The sequence below is a fragment of the Abramis brama genome (assembly GCF_963993115.1).
Source record: "Abramis brama genome assembly, chromosome: 12".
Taxonomy (NCBI): Eukaryota; Metazoa; Chordata; class Actinopteri; order Cypriniformes; family Leuciscidae; genus Abramis; species Abramis brama.
Genome location: NC_139974.1, coordinates 27,246,280 through 27,268,222, shown reverse-complemented (window position 1 = coordinate 27,268,222; position 21,943 = coordinate 27,246,280). Strand labels below are relative to the sequence as shown.

At 35.1% G+C, this 21,943-nt stretch overlaps 2 protein-coding genes across 12 annotated transcripts in view; one reads left to right on the top strand and one right to left on the bottom strand.

Annotated features, from left to right (window-relative positions):
- LOC311093146 (uncharacterized protein) overlaps positions 1-10,886 on the top strand; it is a 31,172-nt gene extending 20,286 nt beyond the window's left edge. For 2 of the 9 annotated variants that reach the window (XM_084130314.1, XM_084130311.1), the window contains exons 2-7: positions 6,340-6,666; positions 6,755-7,060; positions 7,708-7,806; positions 9,008-9,048; positions 10,077-10,138; positions 10,679-10,886. In XM_084130314.1, the coding sequence (XP_083986440.1) occupies positions 6,340-6,666; positions 6,755-7,060; positions 7,708-7,806; positions 9,008-9,048; positions 10,077-10,136 (833 nt within the window). In that variant the 3' untranslated portion in view covers positions 10,137-10,138; positions 10,679-10,886. Of the gene's footprint in view, positions 1-68; positions 375-698; positions 798-921; positions 950-1,052; positions 1,091-1,230; positions 1,272-2,035; positions 2,095-2,220; positions 6,232-6,339; positions 7,061-7,707; positions 7,807-9,007; positions 9,049-10,076; positions 10,152-10,678 lie in introns of all 9 variants that reach the window. The other 7 variants (XM_084130308.1, XM_084130307.1, XM_084130306.1 and 4 more) reach the window with 7 other exon arrangements.
- A 6,846-nt stretch (positions 10,887-17,732) lies between these two features.
- Positions 17,733-19,257, bottom strand: LOC311092968 (immunoglobulin kappa light chain-like). 3 transcript variants are annotated; one of them, XM_084130002.1, is made up of 4 exons: positions 19,160-19,257; positions 18,675-19,040; positions 18,268-18,573; positions 17,733-18,110 (listed from the first exon to the last, which is right to left on the bottom strand). In XM_084130002.1, the coding sequence occupies exons 1-4, from the start codon at positions 19,206-19,208 to the stop codon at positions 18,004-18,006; spliced, it is 828 nt and encodes a 275-aa protein (XP_083986128.1). In that variant the 5' UTR covers positions 19,209-19,257; the 3' UTR covers positions 17,733-18,003. The 3 variants fall into 3 exon arrangements, with proteins under 3 accessions (XP_083986128.1, XP_083986130.1, XP_083986129.1); XM_084130004.1 differs by having other exon boundaries at positions 18,705-19,040; XM_084130003.1 differs by having other exon boundaries at positions 18,675-19,022; positions 19,160-19,233.
- Between the last annotated feature and the right edge of the window lie 2,686 nt (positions 19,258-21,943).

The window sequence follows — 21,943 nt, the reverse complement described above, 5'->3', positions numbered from 1 at the left end:
CATCAACTTTTCTATGGGTCACGGTCACTATAACAGATAACATTCTGACTTGATGATATGTGTTGTAGATCACTCTGTTGTGGAACCAGAACTATCCATCTTATACTCACCACCAGAAACTGGCTCATCATCGGTACCGCTGCAGTGTCTGGTGACCGGAGTTGTCCCGTCTCAAGTGCAGGTGTTCTGGAGGATTGGAGAGAAAGCGCATGTTGGATGGACCGAATCCGCCTGGACAAACTCCACTGATTCAGCCACAGAATTCACGCGTGCTCATCTCTCTATTTCTGCAGATGAGTGGACAGAAACCGATGAAATCCAATGCTTTGCTGAATATAATGGCAAGAACATGTCCAAAACTCTGAAGAGAAGCGGTGCGTATAAATGATAAAAGTCTCAGAGAAACATATCAGGAAAAATAACAGATCTATCTATACCTATTATTGTCCAGCCATTTTTTTGACTAAATTGATTTTATTCAAGTTGATTTTCAAAATGTAATTACTGTAGAGGAAAGTTGCATTGGAACTCTGAAAACTCGAGAAATCGAGTAAAAGTGAAAAACAATGTAAACAAATGATGATAACAGTTTACAGTAGATACAGAACACTGCCCACTGCATTTTGCTTCTAGTTATTCATTAAACTATAGGCATATCTATATCTAGTTTAATTACTCTGCTCATTGCTATATTTCAGGAACCCAACCAATCTACTCGTGGCTTCTGTACACCGGCTGCGTGGCAGCGCTGCTTACCATACTTCTAACAGTCATTATGTCTGTAGGATTGTACCGAGGTGAGAATTTGGTGCTTCTGATTTAGAGGATGTTTAAATATATGTCCTAAATAGTTTGATATATGAGACATTGCGGCATATTTTTTTATAATATATTTGTAATTTCTTTCCATTAAATTCTCAGATATGTCGGCGAACAAAAAAACCAGAGGGTCAGTATTTCAACTTCTACCCTATAAACTTCAAAAAGTCTATTTTAGGAATGTAACTGGAGTAACTAAACCAAAAGTTTTTTTTTTTTTTTTTTTTTTTTAGGCTCACAAGAAAAGATGCCCACCGCAAAATTTCATATGGTAATGTTTCCTTTCCAACCTACAACTATAATAATATATGCAATAATAGCTGTAAAGTAATAAAGAGTCAAGACAAAAAACCCTGCAAACACAAAATGTTTTATTTTTGTTTATCACAAAAAAAATGTACCCTTTAACAGGCAAACAGAACACACTGAGAGAAGAGAGTTCATCTGTTATGGTAAGAGACACAGAAAATTGTGAAGACTGAACTAAACTTTTTACTGCATGTGTGTCTTCTGCAAATGATTGTTTTTGCTGTTTCAAAACAACTATTTAATGTGTGCTATTTAGAACATGAGAACAGGTTCATGTTGCATAAATGCACTTTTAAAAAAATCAACAGACGCAATTCTATATGTATTCTACAATATGAACAAGGCTTGCGATAATATTAAATTAATATTAAATGAAAAAAAAATATATATAAGTGGTTTTTGAAATTTGATCAAAATAGTTTTTGCCTGTAACTCCTTTGACATTATGTTTGTGCGCTTTTTGTTATATTGGTAAAAGTTTTATTCGAGCTTGGCAGATGTGGTCACTATGAATGTCGTGGAATGGAAAATAGTTGTGTGCAGATTCTTTAAAAAGGTTTTTTTTTTTTTTTTTTATGTATTACATGACTCAGATCATTTGATTTCGACTGATCAATTGTGGCATTGAGCAGTTAAAAATGTTTAATGACCAATAAACTTCAATCAATAAGAAAGAAAGGTTGTGATGGAACTTTATGAAGTCTTTTTAGTGTCTTAACTATAGTTTCTACTCCTTTTTGTACATAGGATTTATTTTGTGGTTTTTGACCAGTAAACCATGTAACCTTGAACAGCAGATTCAATTAGACAAACTATTTTACATACTAAGCTTTTGCAAACTTTTTACCAAACAAAATTTGTACTAACTTTAAATAATTATATTTTATGATCTCAACATTTTGTCCAGTGTTTCTCTGGGGATCTCATCAGTAACGGACAGGACACAAGCCCATCAAAAGAATAAAGGTAAAGCAAAAGCAGAATTTTATATGAATTATGTGCAACAGCAAATAGTAACAGAGAAATAGAGAATGTAAGGATCATTCTCACGTGGCCTTGAGATTTTCTTTCTTTCTTTTTTTTTTTTTTTAGGGTGCTATAGTGGAGAAGGACATGTTGGAGTATGTTAAAAGTTGTATCAGCGATTTCAGGCCCAAACATAAATGAGCACATTCATCTAATCTTTTCTAACGATCCGCTAGCTACCCGCCCCATAAGCATGCCGTCAAAAAAACAATCACCGACAGGGTTGGGTGTTGTGAGGTTTTGCGCTCGTGCACGGCTGCCTATGACGGCTGCACGCACGCGAAAACCTCACAACACCCACCCCTGTCGGTGATTGGTTAGAACACAAATATTGGTTGTATTTTGGTTTTGAGTGGTGGTGAAACCTAGCCTGACGTCGTCATACTCAAATTCTAGTCAGAATGTGAGTCTGATACTGCTCCATTGAGCTTTGATTATGGGGCGTGTTTCAACCGAACCAGGAAGGAAAATGCCTCTGCACTAAATTGGATAGACCTACAACCAATCAGAGCAATGGGTTCTTCATTCATGTTTCCGATCGACAAATGCCTTGATCGCGGTTCTCTGTTCCTCTTTTAAAATGAATGCGCTGTCGATATCTTCTATAACAGACGTGATGGCGGAATCTACACATAATGTTTTATAAACAAAGTTCGAGAGGAGCACGTTCAATATCAATCCAATCAACTTGTCATCAAACAATTACCGTCTACGGTATATCAGCATGAGAGGAAGAATATATTTATTCACTCTGTCAACTCACCTAACATTCCTTGACAGTTTTCAGCATCCCTCCACTCACTCTCGGCTTGTTCTTCCACAGCCAGGAATACGGGGGGAGTACTTTGGGTTCGGGCCGAATACTGAGCCCAGAGCCTCTCCTCGGACAGCACGCCAATTATGCATTTATTCTATCTGACTTATTTGTAAGTGTGAACTCGTGAAATCTCAATTCTCCAGTGGCAGTCATCTTTGTTGTAAATGAATTCAACCCAAGCGCTCGTTGGTGACGTGGATGATTACGTTACGTTGCTCATCTGTCCATCATCGTATAAAGCCCGCCCTGACAATTTGATTGGTCCGAACAATTTTTGTTCGGGCATAATAGCTCCTCAACGGATCGAGTCCAGACCGAACTTCCCGACCTAAAAAATTTGTGGGCGGGGCTAAGTTCGGCTGGCATCCAGGCTAGGTGAAACCAACTGTTTTTGTGTGCAGATCTCAGAGCCTAGGCTGCCTACAGAGACGCGTTTTTTTGACGGCATGCTTATGGGGCGGGTAGCTAGCGGATCGTTAGGAAAGATTAGATGAATGTGATCATTTATGTTTGGGCCTGAAATCGCTGATACAACCTTTAAAAATGACTGAAATAAAAGTTAGAAAATGAAACATATTGTCTTAATACAATAAGATGACCTGTTCTTGTTTTATAATCATGAATATTTATTAGTTAGGAAATGTAGGTTTTCCTGTATGTATTTCTGTTATTTTAAGTTTGTTTTTTCACTTTTTTCCCCTAATAAAAATCTGTCCTCTTGAAATTGGGTTAAATCATGCCTCTTTGTAGACCATCACACTTTCTAGACCATTTTCCAGAGTAGTTCATATGATGTGAAATTTTATGCGATTTATATTTGTCCTAAAGGAAAACAGGCTGATTCAAAATACAACCTTAATGGCATCCTGCGATTAAAAATAAGGACATGAAAATTAGAAGAGTGGCACCAATTCTATAGTCTTTTGTAATTCTATAGCTTTTTTGTTTTACTACATGAGCCTGTGAGATTGTGTTCATAATGTATGCATATTTTCCTGTGATGGGTTGAAAAACCACAGTGCATCTAAAAAGACAATGTATGGCCTCTTGTTGTAGCCTTCATACTCTCACTTAAGTGTTTGTGGTTAGACATAAGCTGCATAACAGGATGTTAGATGAGATGAACTGCACACCTGCTTTTACTGTCCATTTTTGCAGCAACTCCACTGACATAACTTAAGCCTTGATTTGAAACTGTTTATGTTGGACCTTACACCTTTGTATTGATACATAATGTTCTCATTTGTCATACATGACCTAAATTACCATATTAACCTGGTCTGAGGATAAATAAAATTAGACTGCAAATCTGTATTAAATCACTGTAAATATATTTTGGCATATAATCCTTAATGATAACAGATGAGAGAGCAAAGTTGTGAATATTACATCAGCAACATTTGTTTTCCTCTTTTGTATTATGCAGATTTACAGATCATATAATGAAAACTCTGAATTAAGAAATTAAATTACATTTTTGTATTTCTGATTTCACACTATTAAGGGAGTATACTTTTATTTTGTCCATTTTACTTGGTAAAATGTCAAGCTTAAGGGGATAGTGCACCCTTACAAAAAAATAGGTATACTTCAAGTTCAAGTTCATAAAATATATTTGAAATTGAATTAAGCATACTTCATGTAATATGTACTATACTTGTAAGTGTACTATTTGAATACTACTTGGAACTAAATTGGCCCACTTTTTAATGTATAAAAGTATACTTTAAGTGTAACAGTAAACTTTGAGCACTAGTTTACAAATAGTTTTTCGTTTGGACTGCAACTATACTACAAGTGAACTTATAGGTATAACTTAACATCATACTTAAAGTGCAAAAATAATACAGATAACTATAAGTATACTACTGTTCTTATTTAGGTATTAATTTTTACACTTGAAATGTACCTTCAACTGTATTTTTAACTCATTCCCCACCAGCATTTTATTTTTTTTATTTGCTAGCCAGTGCCAGTATTTTTTGATCATGTTCACAAAAATGTCATGGCCCCCAGAATATTTTGTTGTATGAATATCTGTACATGCAGATTGAGTTGAGTTCAAGAATAGGTCTAATAGCACACCTGAATAAACTTTTTTGTAAGGGCACCCAAACATCGTTTACTCTTTCTCTCATGCCATTCCAAATGACTGACTTTCTGCTGTGCAACACGAAAGAAGATATTTCGAATATTTCAACTGTTTTATCCATATGAGGTCAATAACAGCATTGCATTAGCCAAAAACATTCCACTGAAGAAAGAAAGTAATGCAAGACTGGAGTATTTTTAATTTTCATATTTGTGTTAATTTTTTTTTAAACTATTGTTGTTAAATAACTTAACTTAAAACATATATCTTAATCATTTGTTAACAACATGTATTCTTTACTTCAATAAGCAATTTTTTTCTGCCTTAATTTTAATACATTGTTTAACATTGTTAGATAACTGTGTGATACATAACTTGGATACAGTCACCTCATAACAAATCACTCTAAATTGCAATGTAGACATGCATTTTCTGTAAAGCTGCTTTGAAACGATATGTACTGTGAAAAGCGCTATACAAATAAATGTGAATTGAATATTTTAACATGACGTTACATAATTCATTCAGTATATTTTCTAGCGTGACATTCCACATATGTATAGCTATCTGAAGTGCAGTGTGGAGAAACGTTATTGTCAGCTTGTGAGCGAAGGTGTGGGCGTTCTTACACACTACTGCTCTTTTCATCTCACACCATGTAGTTAGATAAAAACTTGTGACAGCGACTGTCAAAAAGAGTTAACAGACAAGAACAAATTCTCAGCTTGCATAGATTGCTACACAGAGAAACAAATACTAACTAATCCTGATAAAACTAATCCAATAATTGTAGATGATACATTGAAATAGACATTGAAATTGTTTTTCATTAGGTACACACACACAGTATAAGTGTTACTTTGCAGCTTATTTGATTAAAGCATTATTACCTGTATAATAAGTTACCTTATACGTTATAAGAGTGTAATTTGCAACATAAAGAGATCTAGTATATCAGTGTATGCTTTGCAATTGCTTTTCTAAATGCTAGGAAGGTCCACCCACTGGTGAGGGGTTATTTTTAACCTTTTTGCAAGTAAAAAGGTATCTGGCATCTTTTGGCATTAAGACTGTGACCGTTAAAAGGTGCATCAGAGCCTTGAAACTGTTAACATGAGTACCTGGATGTGCTGTGGGATTTTATGTTTTTGCATTTCAGCTTTACAAAGTAAGTCTTTTATGCAAGTTAAGAATGTCATCACATTTATCTCAGCTCATTAATATTTCATCATGTTGAATATTCGTTTTAAACTTGCTTTTATTCTCTCGTTTTCAGCTACTTACTCATTCCTCCTGGCTCAGTCACCGGACCTCATACACGTCTCAGTTGGTGACACTGTACAATTAAGATGTACATTTGAGCATAGAGTTTCTTACTGCTATACTGCTGCAACATGGCAAAAGCTGAACCTACGGACTGGTAAACTCACACCGGCGAGGTCTGGCTCTCAGTCCGATTTATTTCAACATGATGATAAAACTTGCGTTTTTACTTTAACAAATGTATCACAGAATGATTCAGGTTTGTACTACTGCATTGGCCACAATGGCCAGTATAACTCAATGACTATTGTTGGCAGTGGAAGCAGGGTGATCGTAACAGGTAAATCTGGGGTTAAATCTCATCAACTTTTCTATGGGTCACGGTCACTATAACAGATAACATTCTGATGTGATGATATGTGTTGTAGATCACTCTGTTGTGGAACCAGAACTATCCATCTTATACTCACCACCAGAAACTGGCTCATCATCGGTACCGCTGCAGTGTCTGGTGACCGGAGTTGTCCCGTCTCAAGTGCAGGTGTTCTGGAGGATTGGAGAGAAAGCGCATGTTGGATGGACCGAATCCGCCTGGACAAACTCCACTGATTCAGCCACAGAATTCACGCGTGCTCATCTCTCTATTTCTGCAGATGAGTGGGCAGAAACCGATGAAATCCAATGCTTTGCTGAATATAATGGCAAGAACATGTCCAAAACTCTGAAGCGATACGGTACGTATAAATGATAAAAGTCTCAGAGAAACATCAGGACAAACATTACGTGATATTTCCCCGTTTTATTCTCTGTTTTTTAATAAATCAGAGACTAGTTGCACTAAAAGGTTGGGTAACACTTTATTGACAGTGTCCCTACATTTAACATGTAGATACTACAGCAATAATAGTCAATTATGCATAGTTACATGCAACTAACCCAAAACCAAACCTTAACCCTAACCCTAATTATATAGTTAATAACTATAACTTAGTACTTAATTGTGTAATTACACTGTAACAAGGACACCTTAAAAATAAAGTGTGACCAAAGGTTGTCTAGATTCAAGAGGTCATTTACACAAATGTTGTTTTTTCTCTTTTCTTTGGCAGTGGTTTTGTGTGTGTTAACATATATCAAAACCTTGATGAAGTGATTAAAAATTATTAGAATAGCCCTAATAAGAAGAATAAGTTTAATAATTCTGTTCTACAAATTAAAATTTAATCTCTATTATGTGAACAAAATAATACATTTTCAGAAATTCAAGCAGGATACATAGGTCGATATAAAGAATTCCAAAGAATTGAACCTCGGTCTCCACTATAGAACATTACATGATAAATATTAATTATGAATATAATTGTGATGGTTAATCTTTCAGGACTGTTTCAAAGGACTCAATCCTTCTGGCCTCTATACTGTGGCTTTGGGGCAGCATTCCTGGCTATGGCTGCGATCTTCTCTATTTGTTTATGCCAAGGTAAAGATTTAAATCAATCTGGATACCCGTTTAATTTTTTTAATAAATTAATAATTTACAAATATTATAACTAACTAACATACTTAAATCAGTACATCTGAGGAAATTATTACCAATATTCATATGTTTTTATCTAGTCTGTATGTAATCTGCGGTAAAAGTTATAAAAACCTGAAATGTGAAAAAACAAATAAATAACTGAAAAAAACATGGGTTACTTACAAATTATTGGTAACACTTTACAATAGGTTAGTTAATGAATTAACTAACATGAACTAAAAATGAGCAATACATTTGCTACAGTATTTATTAGTCTTTGTTAATGTTAAAATACAGTTGTCCGTTGTTTGTTCATGTTAGTTCAATGTTGAAATTCACATTAACTAAGATTAATAAATGCTGTAAAAGTATTGTTCATTCTTAGATCATGTTAACTAGTTAAAGGTTCAGTCCGTGTTGAATCAACCAAATTTCGGAAACTTCCCCGGCTCAAAATTTTGATTTTTGTTAATATTTTTTCTAAAGACAAACATAAATAGTGATGAAAGCCAAAATATTAAATGTCATGGATGTATATTTACTGAGTAATCCACTATTTTGTAGAGGGGGGTTAAAATGACAATTTTCACCTGAGATTTGGAGCCAAGTTACAGGCTGGTAAAAATAGATACAGGCTACTGGCTTGTTTTTTTGCTCCAAGCTTGCATGAGTCTAACTCAAGAGGTATTAAATATATCTTAATATCCTTTTAGATTTTGGTTTTTAAGAAGTATTTATTTTGGTATCTTCATTATAAAGGCCCTATATGTTTCGATGGAGATCTTAATGCTCCATGAGTAAATTGGTAAATTGTCCACTTTTTCAGTCGTCAAAAACCAAATGTGGGTCACTTTGCATACAGCTGATACTTTTTTTCTTTTAAAGAGGAATATCTGAACAACAATGTTGAAACTTAAATGCATCTAATTTTTTTCTATAAACACAATTGCATGGAATATACCAGTCTGACAGACAAGTTTTTCCTAAAGTCTGTGTGCCTATCACTCAAAAAGTATTCTACTGTAAACTGTACTGTATGCAATTCAGTGCATATGTTATAGACATGAAGTCATCTTCTAGTGCATCAAATCTGCCAGTGGCTTCATCATAACACATAATTGCATTGAATGTATCTTTTTATTAAATATATTATATTTAACAGGTAAACAGAGTGAAGCGACTGCAGACATTTCATCTGTAATGGTAAGCATGGTATAATCTAATAATTATAGACTGATATTTATATATACAGATATAATTATTGTTTGTTAATTATTCCATTTGAATGGTTGTTAGTGAATTTGTGAAAACGTAACATTTAAAAATAAATCTTGACAAAAAATACTTAAAGGGTTAGTTCACCCAAAAATGAAAATTCTGTCAGTAATTACTCACCCTCATGTTGTTCCAACCGCGTAAGACCTTCGTTCATCTTCGGAACACAAATTAAGATATTTTTGATGAAATCTGAGCCCTGTCTCACTCCTCCGTAGGCTGCTACTGTAGGTGACCGAAACTTGCTGGCCCAGAAAAGTTATTAAAGAGATCGTTAATATAGTCCAAGTGACTACAGTGGCTCAATCTTAAGTATATCAAGCGACGAGAATACTTTTTGTGCGCAAAAACAAACAAAAATAACGACTTTATTCCACTATTCATTTCCTTCTCTCTGGGCCTCTAGTTGGTTCACGTAGTGTTTTTGCGCTGCGCGTCTGTGTTACACGTCACCACGTAGGCTCACAATTGGCCGATGCTGGTCATGTGTGTGATGCGTGTTGACGTGCAACACAGACGCGCTGCGCAAAAACACTACGAGGCCCAGAGAGAAGGAAATGAATAGTGGAATAAAGTCGTTATTTTTGTTTGTTTTTGCGCACAAAAAGTATTCTCGTCGCTTGATATACTTAAGATTAAGCCACTGTAGTCACTTGGACTATATTAACGATGTCTTTAATAACTTTTCTGGACCAGCAAGTTTCGGTCACCTAGCAGCCTATGGAGAAGTGATCCAGCACTCAGATTTCATCAAAAATATCTTAATTTATGTTCCGAAGATGAACGAAGGTCTTACGCGGTTGGAACAACATGAGGGTGAGTAATTACTGACAGAATTTTCATTTTTGGGTGAACTAACCCTTTAATACTTTAACCTGAAGAGTCAAAATGATTTGTCAAGTACAGTTAAGAATAGTTTTGGTGTGGATATATTAACTTCTTAATTTTTTGTCTAGTTTTATCCAGTGGATCCCATGAATTTAGGACAGAATTTAAGTCCAACAAGAAAAAAATAAAGGTAAAAAGAAAATGTATGTATTTTCTATTTGTATGTACTTTTTGACTGTAATCATATGAATTATGTGAAACACTATACAGTAGTCAATCCTTGCAGCCTGGTCTCATTGTCAATACGTATATTAATGCGTAATTTTCAAAGACACAAAACATACTTTTTTTGTACATTTGGATAGATGCTGAAATGTATAATAAGGACGTATCTGCAACATTCGTTTTACAGCTACAAAACGTTAAATATTTACAAATCTTTCATTAAAGATTTCTGTATAATTCCCCTTGACCATACTCCCAAACCTAAACATACCCATTTTATATAGAATATATATAGAATAAAACATAATGGAGAGAGATGTGTAGGGAAATGACAATTTTAGTAAAAATATAGCATTAAAAAGATATTTTGAGCCGCTAATCCTACTCCTACCCCTAATCTTACCCATAGCCATTTCTTAAAACTGTAAAGTTATGAAGAAAAACATAACAGGTAGACAAGTGTTATCACAATTTATTTATTCAGATAATCTGTTCTTTTTTTCAGGGCATCAATGGAGATCAGTGTTAATGAAAGGAATGCAAAGGAATGTTGGAGTATGCCACACAATCATTGAAATGAAAGTTAATTATATTGAAATTTACATCCTTCTAATGTAGAGTTGTTGTTAAATCAAAATTATAAGAATAATCTGTATTATTGTTTGATTATGTCTCCTCTTGGTTCCAAATAAAGATATTTTTACTTTTTAAAAGCTGGAATTACATTTTGATGTATTAGGAACAGAAATTGTCCCCTGCCATTGAATCCTTTGTTAGGAAGCCAACTTTTATTTTGGTGCAAAGGTTCTTGACGAACTTCTTTTGAATATGCATGTGCACAAGTTATATTTGAGAGCTAAAGATTTTCAGTGAATAACGACTTATATTTCACTCTTGTTCAAAGCATATGGTTTAGAAAAACTTGAAATATAGAGACCATGGGGTTTGTTTTGTATTTTGCAGTTAATCTCTGCATCATTCAAACACATGATATATTTGAAGATTGCCAAAGCTTGAAGGAATTACACTTCACTGAACAACATTACTCATAATCTCTAAAAGTAAGATCAACGAATCTGAGACTTTCTGACATTCTCATGACAACTTGCTATTACTCCTCAATCCCAAATTAATTTCCATACCTGTCTGTACTGAATATGACTCTTCAGTAGCGAACCGTGACTCTTGAACCTTGGCCTCGGCAGGAAAATCAGCACGGTGTTCTCTTCTAAAGTACTGCAGAAGTTACATTTGACAAGAAATGCAACAAGCAAAGTCAGTGTGAGAGTTATCACCAAAATAAAACAAAATGTAATAACATGCAAATCCTCATTACAAATTATTGCATCACACAATCGGTGTGCACTTAGAGGAGTCCTATTATGCGTTTTCACTTTTTCATCTTCAGTTAGTAGTGTGTAATGTTCCTGTTTGAGCATAACAAAGATCTGCAAGGTTGCAAAGCTCAAAGTCCACTCCAAAGGGAGATATTTCACAGAATTCACTTTCCAAGAAATTAAGCTTTAGCATAAGTTCTGCCAGGAAGACTCAATTACTACATCACTTATTACCTTCACATGGCAAGGCAAGTTTATTTATATAGCACATTTCATACACAATGGCAATTCAAAGTGCTTTTCAAAGTACGTCACTTATTACCTTCACATCTATCCAATCATGTCCTAATACTTGCTGTATAAAAGATCGGTACTTACAAATGTTTGAGTTCGCAGACGCTGACGCAAACAATTTACTCCATCCTCCCCACCACCACCAGGATGGTCCTGTCCTTACCTCCCGGGGGGTCGGCTGCGCCCCTGCCTTCGTCTTCAGGCAGGAAGTACAGATCCGCTACCCTCGGATTATGCACTATACGGACGGGGCCTACGCCAAAGAACTTTATAAATAATTGCTTGCTGGGCTGTCAATAAATTAATGCTTTGTTTACATCATTCTATCTCCCGAGTCTTACTGGTAGAACTACAACGAACGACTCTTTAGGACTATGTGTTTTTCTTCAGGATTTATGGTACTCATTTAAATAATCCCCGCCCACAGAATAAGCACAAAAAAAAATGTGTGAGGCCTGGTTGTGCTGCTGCTACTGTATGTGAGACGCTGTTTTTTCAACCCCTTTTCCAAAACTCATTTGTTTGACCTTCCTGAGGCTGACGAACTTAGAGTGGTTAAAAAATTTTTAAACACTGTTCCTGAACATTGTAACCCCAACGTTTATCTGTGTGCTGCACATTTTACGGAGGACAACTTCCAGAACCTAAGAGAGTACAATGCAGGCTACGCACAAAAGCTTCAACTGAAACGGAGCAGTTCCTACTTTGTTGGGACAACCTGTTGTTTGTGGATCACAACTTGTAAGTATGTCTTATTATTGGTTGTTGCGTTCTCTATTAACAGTTGCAATTATAAGTTTTATGTTGTTGCTACGATGTAAACAAAGGGCAAAGCTGTTTGGCTCCGCTCGCCTGCAAGCCAACATTAGTGTTGATTTAGTGTTAACTGTAGCTTTTGTAAGCTCTCACTTTTGTAAGGCTGTTTGCCATCCTTAATATTTACACCAGAGCAGAATCTGATGTTATGAAGGGGTGTGACATTTCCCGAAGACACGCTAAGCGGTGCCAATCACAGCACACTGGGGCAGCTAACCAATCACAGCACATTCTGTATTTCGGGAGGAAGAGCTTCATCGAAACAGACTTCATCTTCATCGAGCCAGACTGGTGAGAGAGGTGCTGTAATAATGTAAAATACGTGAAAAATAAAGTGTTTTTTGAACAATCAAGCATGAAAGCCTATTCTATTACACCTCAAAAACAAAATCCAGACTTTATAAAAGGGCATTATAGGACCCCTTGCGGAATATGGTGACAAGTGGCCAGGTTGCAAAACGTATGACTAACACCACACAAAACCAACAACATTTAATGTAAGCATACGCATATGACAGTATGTACAGCAAATACCGTAATAAACTTATGATTTAAAAAAAACTTTAACTTCAGAATTACAGCAAATGTGTATGGTCACTGAGCTGGCACATTTACAGATTGACCAGTAATTCAGCAAAATGACTTTTCTCAAATAAAGTTAAAACAGTTATTCTTTCAAAACCTGAGTACCATGCTTCATGATGCACAGAGGAAGCTGTCAAATGTAGTACGACAGTGTGACGTGTGTAAAAATGTTTGCACATTTGGACAGGGAACAACCACCATAATGTGAGCATTATGTTTATGTGGTATGACATGGTGTGAGGATTTACTAAGCTTCAAACCTACCCCAAACCCTAATCCTACCTTTAAAACCATGCAAATATACTGTTGGTACAAATATATACTGTTGATAGGTATATTGTCAGAATAGTTGTAGTAGTTAGTCAAATCTTATGATAAGCATAGACATGTAATGGCGTTATGTAATCAGGATACAAAAATCCAGTAACTGTAATCCGTTACAGTTACGTCAAAAAACGTAGTAATCAGATTATAGTTACATTTTGAAAAAAGGGGGAATACTTTCAGGATTACAATGGTTTCATTTAAAACTAAATAAATAAGTATTTTGGCATAATAACACTATATTAAGCGCTGCTTGATTATACAGTAGTTCCTGGTTCTGTTGCCAGTAATGACTCACGTGTGACACGCGCTGGTGCATGTGCAAATAACAGTTTTCTACAATCTCCTCAGACGCAGATTGAATCACTGCTGCTAGTAGAAACGATGCTGCCTGCGGGGCAAAATCGCTTTCAATTCATGGAAATTCCGCTGCTATTTTGTAGAAATTAGGAGAGTAGCTTTTTTAGTACCCAAAATGTCCTTTCTTATCTTTTCTCACGTAACGGGATGTTCGCTGTAACGTAGGGGAACTCCCACTGCCAACGCCCCACGTCCAGTCAGGCAAATTAAGAAAGATCACGGCTTTAGTCAACATGTAGGCCTATTTTAAAATAAACTAATATGTAGATTGTGTAAAAATTTTAAATGTTGTTTTTATTTTTTAGTTAAAAATTAGTTAAAAATAAACCAAAATAATCTTTAATACCATACATTAGCCACTAGATGTCTGTATATAAATAAACATTTTTTATAATATTTCTTCTTGCTTGACTTTATTTATATACGTGACCTTGAAGTAATCCCAAAGTAATCAGTTACATTACTTTCATATTATAGTACTTGGATTACGTTACTGAATACTTTTTTATGAAGTAATTTGTTACTGTAACGGAATACATTTTTAAAGTAACCCTAGCTCCAAGCCTGAGAGCATGTTGGCCTCCTTGTAGCCTACTCCCAAACTTGGTATTTGTATATAAATATTATGAAGAGACACATTTACCATAGCCTAATAAACCCACCTGTGTGGCATAAGGCGGTCCAAAGTTGCATTCAAATTCCTTCCCTCCTCCATTTACACTGGGAAAGAACTGCGATCTAAACAGAATTCTGAGGCTTCCAAGCAGCCTCGTAAAGTGAGTGAGAGAGCAGCAACATATGATTTGTGGGCTATTTTTAAGAGTTCCGAAGACGTCCTGTAGCCTAGCATTCAAATCTCGCTCATTCAAAGATCCCAAACCCATCGACCATGTAGCACTCGCCAATCAAGATCCCGCCTTAACATGGGATATAACCAATCATAGTTTAGTAATCATAGTTTATTTTGAAGCTGCGTCTGACGGAGCCATTAGCCAATCAAATCTTGTGCAGAGAAAGTTTGTCTAAAATATTTCATTAATAATAATAATAATAATAATAATGACGACATTGATGATGACGAAGATGATAACAATAATACATTCATGAGAAATATACAATTCTTACAAAATCCCCAAAAATGTATTAATTTAGTTTTTATTGGATTTCTGTTATTGAAATCATATGTCTTGGCTGTTTCACGTGTTGTTAAATGCATGGGTTTCTGATGCATGGAATACTTTTTTTCTTAAATTCAGCGTATGTCACTATTGTAGGCCTACTAGCCGACATGAGGGAGCGCCCAAAGTTAAAAACATCCGTGTTGGTCAATTCCTTGTGTTCACCACACGAGGGCCCTTCACGAGTTCTAAGCGCTGGTGACTGAGATCCATTGTTTCAGCCGCCACAGCCCAGTTCTACTGCAGCTACAATAGCAGTAATCCTGCTAGATTTTCCGGTGTTCTTCTTTTAGAATAGGATAATAAAACATATAGGATATATGATATAAAGGATAATTAAACATAAAACATATTGGGTGTAAAGAAGGATAATGAAACATTTGTGTATTTCTACATTAATCAGTAGCACCACTCTGGTCAAAATATCATTGGTGAATTTGCTACAATAAAATCCGTATTTTTAGATTTAATTTTATTAAACAGATAATTGATAAATGATTTGTATAGCATTTGGACATACATTTGGTATACAGGGAGACATTCGTATCAATGGCAAACAAAAAACAAAAACAAAACTTTTTTTTTCTTACCAAATGTGATGTATCTGAACACATTTGTATTTGTCCTTTCTTTACTTTCTGCCTTATTGCATTTTCTTGGACAAACAAGTACATCACTATTCATAACCCTTACTAAAAATAAGTATACTTCAAGTTAATTTTATGAAGTATACTTGAATAATGTTCAAGTATACTTTAAGTAGTAAGTATACTAATATCAATGTGTACTTGTAGTAAACTTGTAAGTGTACTGTTTCAATACTGCTTGGGACTAAATTGGCCCACTTTTAGTATATAAAAGTATACGTTTAAGTGTAGGCTACTATAAGTGTAACAGTAGTAAACTTTAAGCACACAACTAGGTTTCTCATTTGTAATGCATCTGTACTACAAGTGAACTTATGAGTATACTAGTAGTTTACTATTTTAATACAAGAAGTAATCTTTTTAGTTTATGAAAGTACACACTGAAGTGTACTCTCCGTAAACTATAGTTTAGTTTTAGTTTAGTTTTCTTTAAGTGAACATAACATTATACTTATAGTTCACTATTTACATATTATTTTTGCACTTGCATACTACTATGTTCAAATGTAGATATTATTTTTATACTTGAAAAATACCTTTAACTGTACTTTAATTTTAAAAACATATTTTTAGCTTCATGCATCCTTTTTTATCAAGACTTGAATGTAGGTAAGTTTGATAAAGAAAGGCAACATTTTAAACAAAAAAGTTGAGAAAATCAATTTTTTGTCAAAGACTACGCCTTGATCTGATTAAGAACGATCAAAACACAGATGGAGTAGATCGAGTCCAACACCCCCAAAGCTTCACAGTCGTTTTTTTCTTCATGGATTACGCTTCATTTCATTTGGTAATATTAAGCAGTTTTGATTTACACGCTTTTTAATGTTTGATGATCACGTTATTTTACATTTGAGTTGTTGATCCGGTGTGGTGAATAATCGGGTCCGGCTGAAGAAATGGGTCCGAGCTTAGGACCCAATTAGTATGCCAGTAGTATGCCTGATCTAAATCTGTTCTCGCGATACGGTAAGGCAGTATCAGTGCAGTAATATCAGGTAAAGCTCATAGCACGATCATCGGATAATGTTAGCTGAATGCTATGCTACTATCTAAGCTAACTAAAAAACACACTAACAACGAGAAATGTTTAATTTCACAATCTATAGCTTCGGTTAAATACTAGTATATGAAACGTATAATGTAAAATACATTAAATACATTGATGACTCGTTATAACGTAGTACAAACGTCTTCTATAATAAAGTGATTTTGTATGATTTATAACCAGGCACTTAAGCGATTACCCATAAAACGTCCTTTGAACCAATCGGATTGCTTGGGTCCTAAGCCCGGACCCAGAGCCCATTTCTTCAGCCGGACCCGATTGTTCATCACACCGGAGCCCTGTGTTTTGATCCGGAGATTCTGTACTAGAAGATGTGTCGAACCCTACAGTATAACAGTGAAAACATGGATAGCTGGAAAATTCAGTCAATGGTGGGGAAAAGTAGAATTAGAGTAAATTCCTATACACTATGGACTAGCCTACACAAAAATTCAAATGCGCAGAATTAGAAACATATCTGTTTTATATCAATACTCTAATCAATATTTTCAAACAATGTAAGTTTCGTAAGACTGTATATGAAAAACTATGTAAAAAAAGTATATTTAATAGGCTACTCGATCAAAAGAGTTAACACAACTACAAGCCAAGTATACTTTGAATACTTAATTATACTTTTAAGTATATCTAGATCAAAAGATTGAGTACAAGTATAGGCCAAATATACTTTTCTCTCAGTATAAGTCAAGTACACTTAAGTGTAATTTTAAGTATATTTCTGAGAAGTACATAAAGTATATTTTTGAGAAGTATATAAAATGTAGACTGAAAGTATACTTTCTTATTTTTAGTTTAAAAGAAGTATACTAATAGAACACTTGAATAAACTTCTTTTTCGTAAGGGAATTCATGATTTTCGTGCCTATATTTGTAAAGATATTTTTAACCTTATTGACTTGCATTCTAACTGAAAAACTGGATGGCAGAAACTGGATGGCACATTAGAATGTTTGTTACAAGTTGCAGTAGGCCTTTATTCAAATGTAATCTTTCACATGCAGAAAATTCTCACCCATTCACTAATTTTACTTCTCACATTTGCATAAAATGTACTCACATTAACATAACAAGAAAATAATTTTCCTAAAGGTTCATTAATACAGCAGGCTGTGTCTTGTAATATAGTATGTATCCCTGCCAATTTAAAAGTTGATTCAAGCTTTATGCAAGAAATATTTATGTTTTTCAGTTCATAGAATGTAATACAAAATATCTTTGGTTTAGAAGCGTCCCGCTAAAATTAATGAGGTAATGAAAAAAAGAAGAGCAGCGACAAGTGCAAAAAATCTAGTTACACCGATGAAAGGATAACAAGTCTCCTGAATATCTGAGGAAAATAAGAAAATGTAAAGTAATGTGAGAAAGGAATCAAAAATGTTTACAGCAGTTTAGTCAATAAATCATACTGATCAACATTTTGGACAGATAACAAAACCTTTCATTTGCTAACTTAGTGAGGATATGGATTATGAAAAGTTATTTACCATAATGATGAAGAGTTGCGTAGAACATCCTTCCACCAAACTTCACAACACAGGTGCACTGTCCTTCAGTCTTCCACTCCTCAGCTGATATGGCTAAATTATTCTGAGTTTTCACAGAGTTCTCTTCGCCTTCTTCCCAAACGACCAAAGTTTGTCCATTTTCTTTTCTACTACCTATGAGCCAGTACACAAAGACCTGTGATGGAGCAGATCCCTCGACTGTACACTGAAGAGTGACTGTAGAGTCGTGGTTGTTGCTGCTGGTAAATGCCATGATATCAACACACGGCATAACAGTGCTGTTTGCTGCAAGAAGAAAGAGAGATGCAATTTTAATGAGATAAACTAACAAAAGGATCGAAACATAATTATATAATTAAAACCTGAGCTTTCTTATCAACACAAACCTTGAGTACCACCATGTTCTAATACAGTACCTTGTACACTGACAGCTGTGCCATTCCCAAGGTACATATGCTCACGGTCTGTAGCGATGCAGTAATATGTCCCAGAATCCTGTACCGCTGCGTTGTAGATGGAAGCCTGACACACTAGGTTTTCCACCTCATCTTTAGTCTGAGGAGGGATGTTTGCATCCTGCAGAATGTCTATTATTCCACTCACTGGATTTACTCGGACCCAGGCCACTGTGTGACAGAATGACTGCACCTCATTGAGTTGGCAGTGCATGGTCACTGTATCCCCCGATTTTACTTTCACTGACGGGGGAAACTGATAAACTGTTCCTGCCATCGCTGCAAAGGGATTCAGACCTCAAAATGTGAAAAATTAAACAATATCATAAATGCTACTTTGATGGTCATACCAATTAGTTTTAGTTACAAATGTACTAAAATGCATAAATGAAGAGGAAAATACTGTTGTAGCTTACCGTGTGGCGAAATTAACCAGAACAAGACAAGAAAAAGGAGGTCATGCATGCTGTCTGAAGACTTTACAGGCCAAAGCAACTGAGAGAAATGTGCAGAGTCTGACATATCACACACCTTTTCCTGTCTGTCCACGGTCGTTTCATCAGCTTGTTGATAAAAAAAACTGATACACATTGAAGCTTGGTTAGATTCTGAGGTGGACCTGAAACTGCATTTCTTGTCTTCAGTTTTATTCATCATATAACTCTCTACCCATAACAAAATTGCATAGATTGAACCACAGTTTACAGTTACTAATGCATTATCTTAGCATTAACCACTAATACCAAAACCCTTAAAATCGAAAGAAATTAAAACATCAGTTAAGCTCTTATCCCTAGTTATTATGGTTTCAAATGGCATGTTTTAATGGCACATCAAAAGTAGTAGGCTATTCACATTTAATATGAAACTTGAGCTTGTTTCGATGAACGCAAAGATGATATCCTGGCTGGAATTGATGACCGACACACAGAACTCCTGCGCTCTCGCACAGATTAACACAATCTATATCAGCGTTTTCATTCTCCCTCTCCTTCACATGCATTCCTCGCACAACTGAATCTGCATTTGCACCCTTGCTCATCTTCCCACACCTGTTTCCCATTTGCCCTAATCTTCTTGCTATTTAGATCACGTGTTCTTCTCTCCTCTTTGTTGGTTTATTGTTTGTTCATTCATGCCTGTTACAGACGCCTCATCATTGTGAGTTACCTTTGCCTAATTCCGTCCGTGTGTGTGCATTAGACAAGAGATATATATCACCTGTTATCCTGTGCCAAGTCTGCTAGTCTGTGCTGCTGTGTCCACCAAGTGGAGTCAGTGCTCATCATCTCCTGTGTGCCCTTCCTGACAGCAACTACCTGTGCCTTTCACCCTGCCTGGTTGCAGCCTGGTCCTTTTCAGTTTCATTGTCCTATTCTGCGTCCGCCTAGACGGCCGGTGACCGGCAGACAGCCTATTTTTGTCATTTATCTGATCCTCAATAAACCTCTGCAACCAGCATTCGCTTTTGGGTCCTTTTCGCACTGTGACATATGTAAGTAAGAGTCTAGAAATCAAAGCTCAGGTTGTGGAAAATAATAGCAACACTGCCCATACAGAAAAAAATATATATTGAAATATATTTTAAAGTGTCAAAAATATATGTGGCATATATTCCAAATACACTGAAATATATTTGCATTGTTGTTCACTTATATTTATCATTTTGAAATATATTCTGAAATATAACAAACATATATGATGTTAAGTGTGAAATATATTTACATTTATAACATGTAATGTAAAATATATGACAAAATATATGGTCATAAAATGTTTAGCTTGCTAAAGAAGGGTCGAAAATGTATTTTGATCATAGTAATTCCTCTACCTTTTCCCCTATATACAACAGTAGGCTACCATGTTTCACTACTGTATTATGACACACAGCTACAGTATAATAAATACACATTTAAATGACTGCAATGTAAAATGACAGATAGTTGCTTTCCTAGGACTATTAGGCCATATTAGGTGGCACGTACCTAACACTAAGTGCAATTATTAGATTTATTGTTGTGTTTTATTGACATCTTTCCTGAAGTAATTTAAATATTGAAAATATGCACAATATTTATGATGCAAGTATAACAGTGACACTCCAACAGTGAAAATGTTAACTTTTTAAATTTCAAAATATATTTCAAATGAAACAATTTGCAAAAGTTAAAACATATATGAACATATATGTTGTTAGTAAATATATTGACATATAAATATATTCACATATTTAACTAAAATATATTTTCAAAAAAATAAAAATAAATTTACATATATTTAACTAAAATATATTTATTGGGCCAATTTCTAATATTTGCATATATTCCAAAAATATGTTTCAAAATATATTCTGAAAATATATTTCAAATATATTTCTTTTGTGTATGGGTGAGATTGTCTGCGATGACTGGATACTCTTTGGCCTCAGTTAACCAGCAACTGGCAAAAGTTAGGTCACTAAACCACAGTCGTGTCTAATTTTAGTGAGCTGCTCGTGTTGCTTTAAAGTCCATTTCCTTTTTCCATTGCAGATTAGATAATTGTCTCTTATTCAGTCAATGGCTTTGAAGTTGAGGGGAAATAAGAGACATTTTTTTATGCTAGAAATGACCTCACAAAATGCTTCAGTGCTGTCTGAATGTCCAGTTTGAACAAGGGGAAACATTTACAGAGTGGCTCTTTCCGCATGTTATGGCCAAGTAGCAAGCTTTGATCTGAATCCACACTATTTGTCTGTGCTACCCATACACAAAAGAAATATATTTGAAATTTAAAAAGTTAACATTTTCACAAACAAACAACACATTTTCAGTTTATTTCTTTAGATAGACCACTTCAGCTGTGGATGTGGGTATGGGAGAACAGTGCTCTTCCACTTCCCCCACCCACATTTTTCCTACTGGTCAGGGATCGAACCAGCAACCCTTCGGTTACAAGCCCAAAGCCCTAACCAGTAGGCCACGGCTGCCCCTTTACTGACCTTAATGGCCTAAAATGACAATTTTATGTAGAAAATAACACAAAGAATGCAGAGTTTTTTCCCTTATTTTTACAGAATTGAATACAGTTATTTAATAGTGTGTGTATGCAGTGTTAGACACTGAGTTCTATCTATTGTTTAAGTGCACTTCACTGTTGGAGTGTCACTGTTATACTTGCATCATAAATATTGTGCATATTTTCAATATTTAAATGACTTC

What these genes read in the sequence shown, in the direction of transcription:
- LOC311092968 (XM_084130002.1), bottom strand. Translation starts at nt 19,208, where the DNA reads ATGCATGACCTCCTTTTTCTTGTCTTGTTCTGGTTAATTTCGCCACAC. An exon ending in AGAACATGGTGGTACTCAAG is followed by an intron (nt 18,574 to 18,674) that starts GTTTGTGTTGAT and finishes TTCTTCTTGCAG; the next exon opens with CAAACAGCACTGTTATGCCG. An exon ending in CGCAACTCTTCATCATTATG is followed by an intron (nt 18,111 to 18,267) that starts GTAAATAACTTT and finishes TATTTTCCTCAG; the next exon opens with ATATTCAGGAGACTTGTTAT.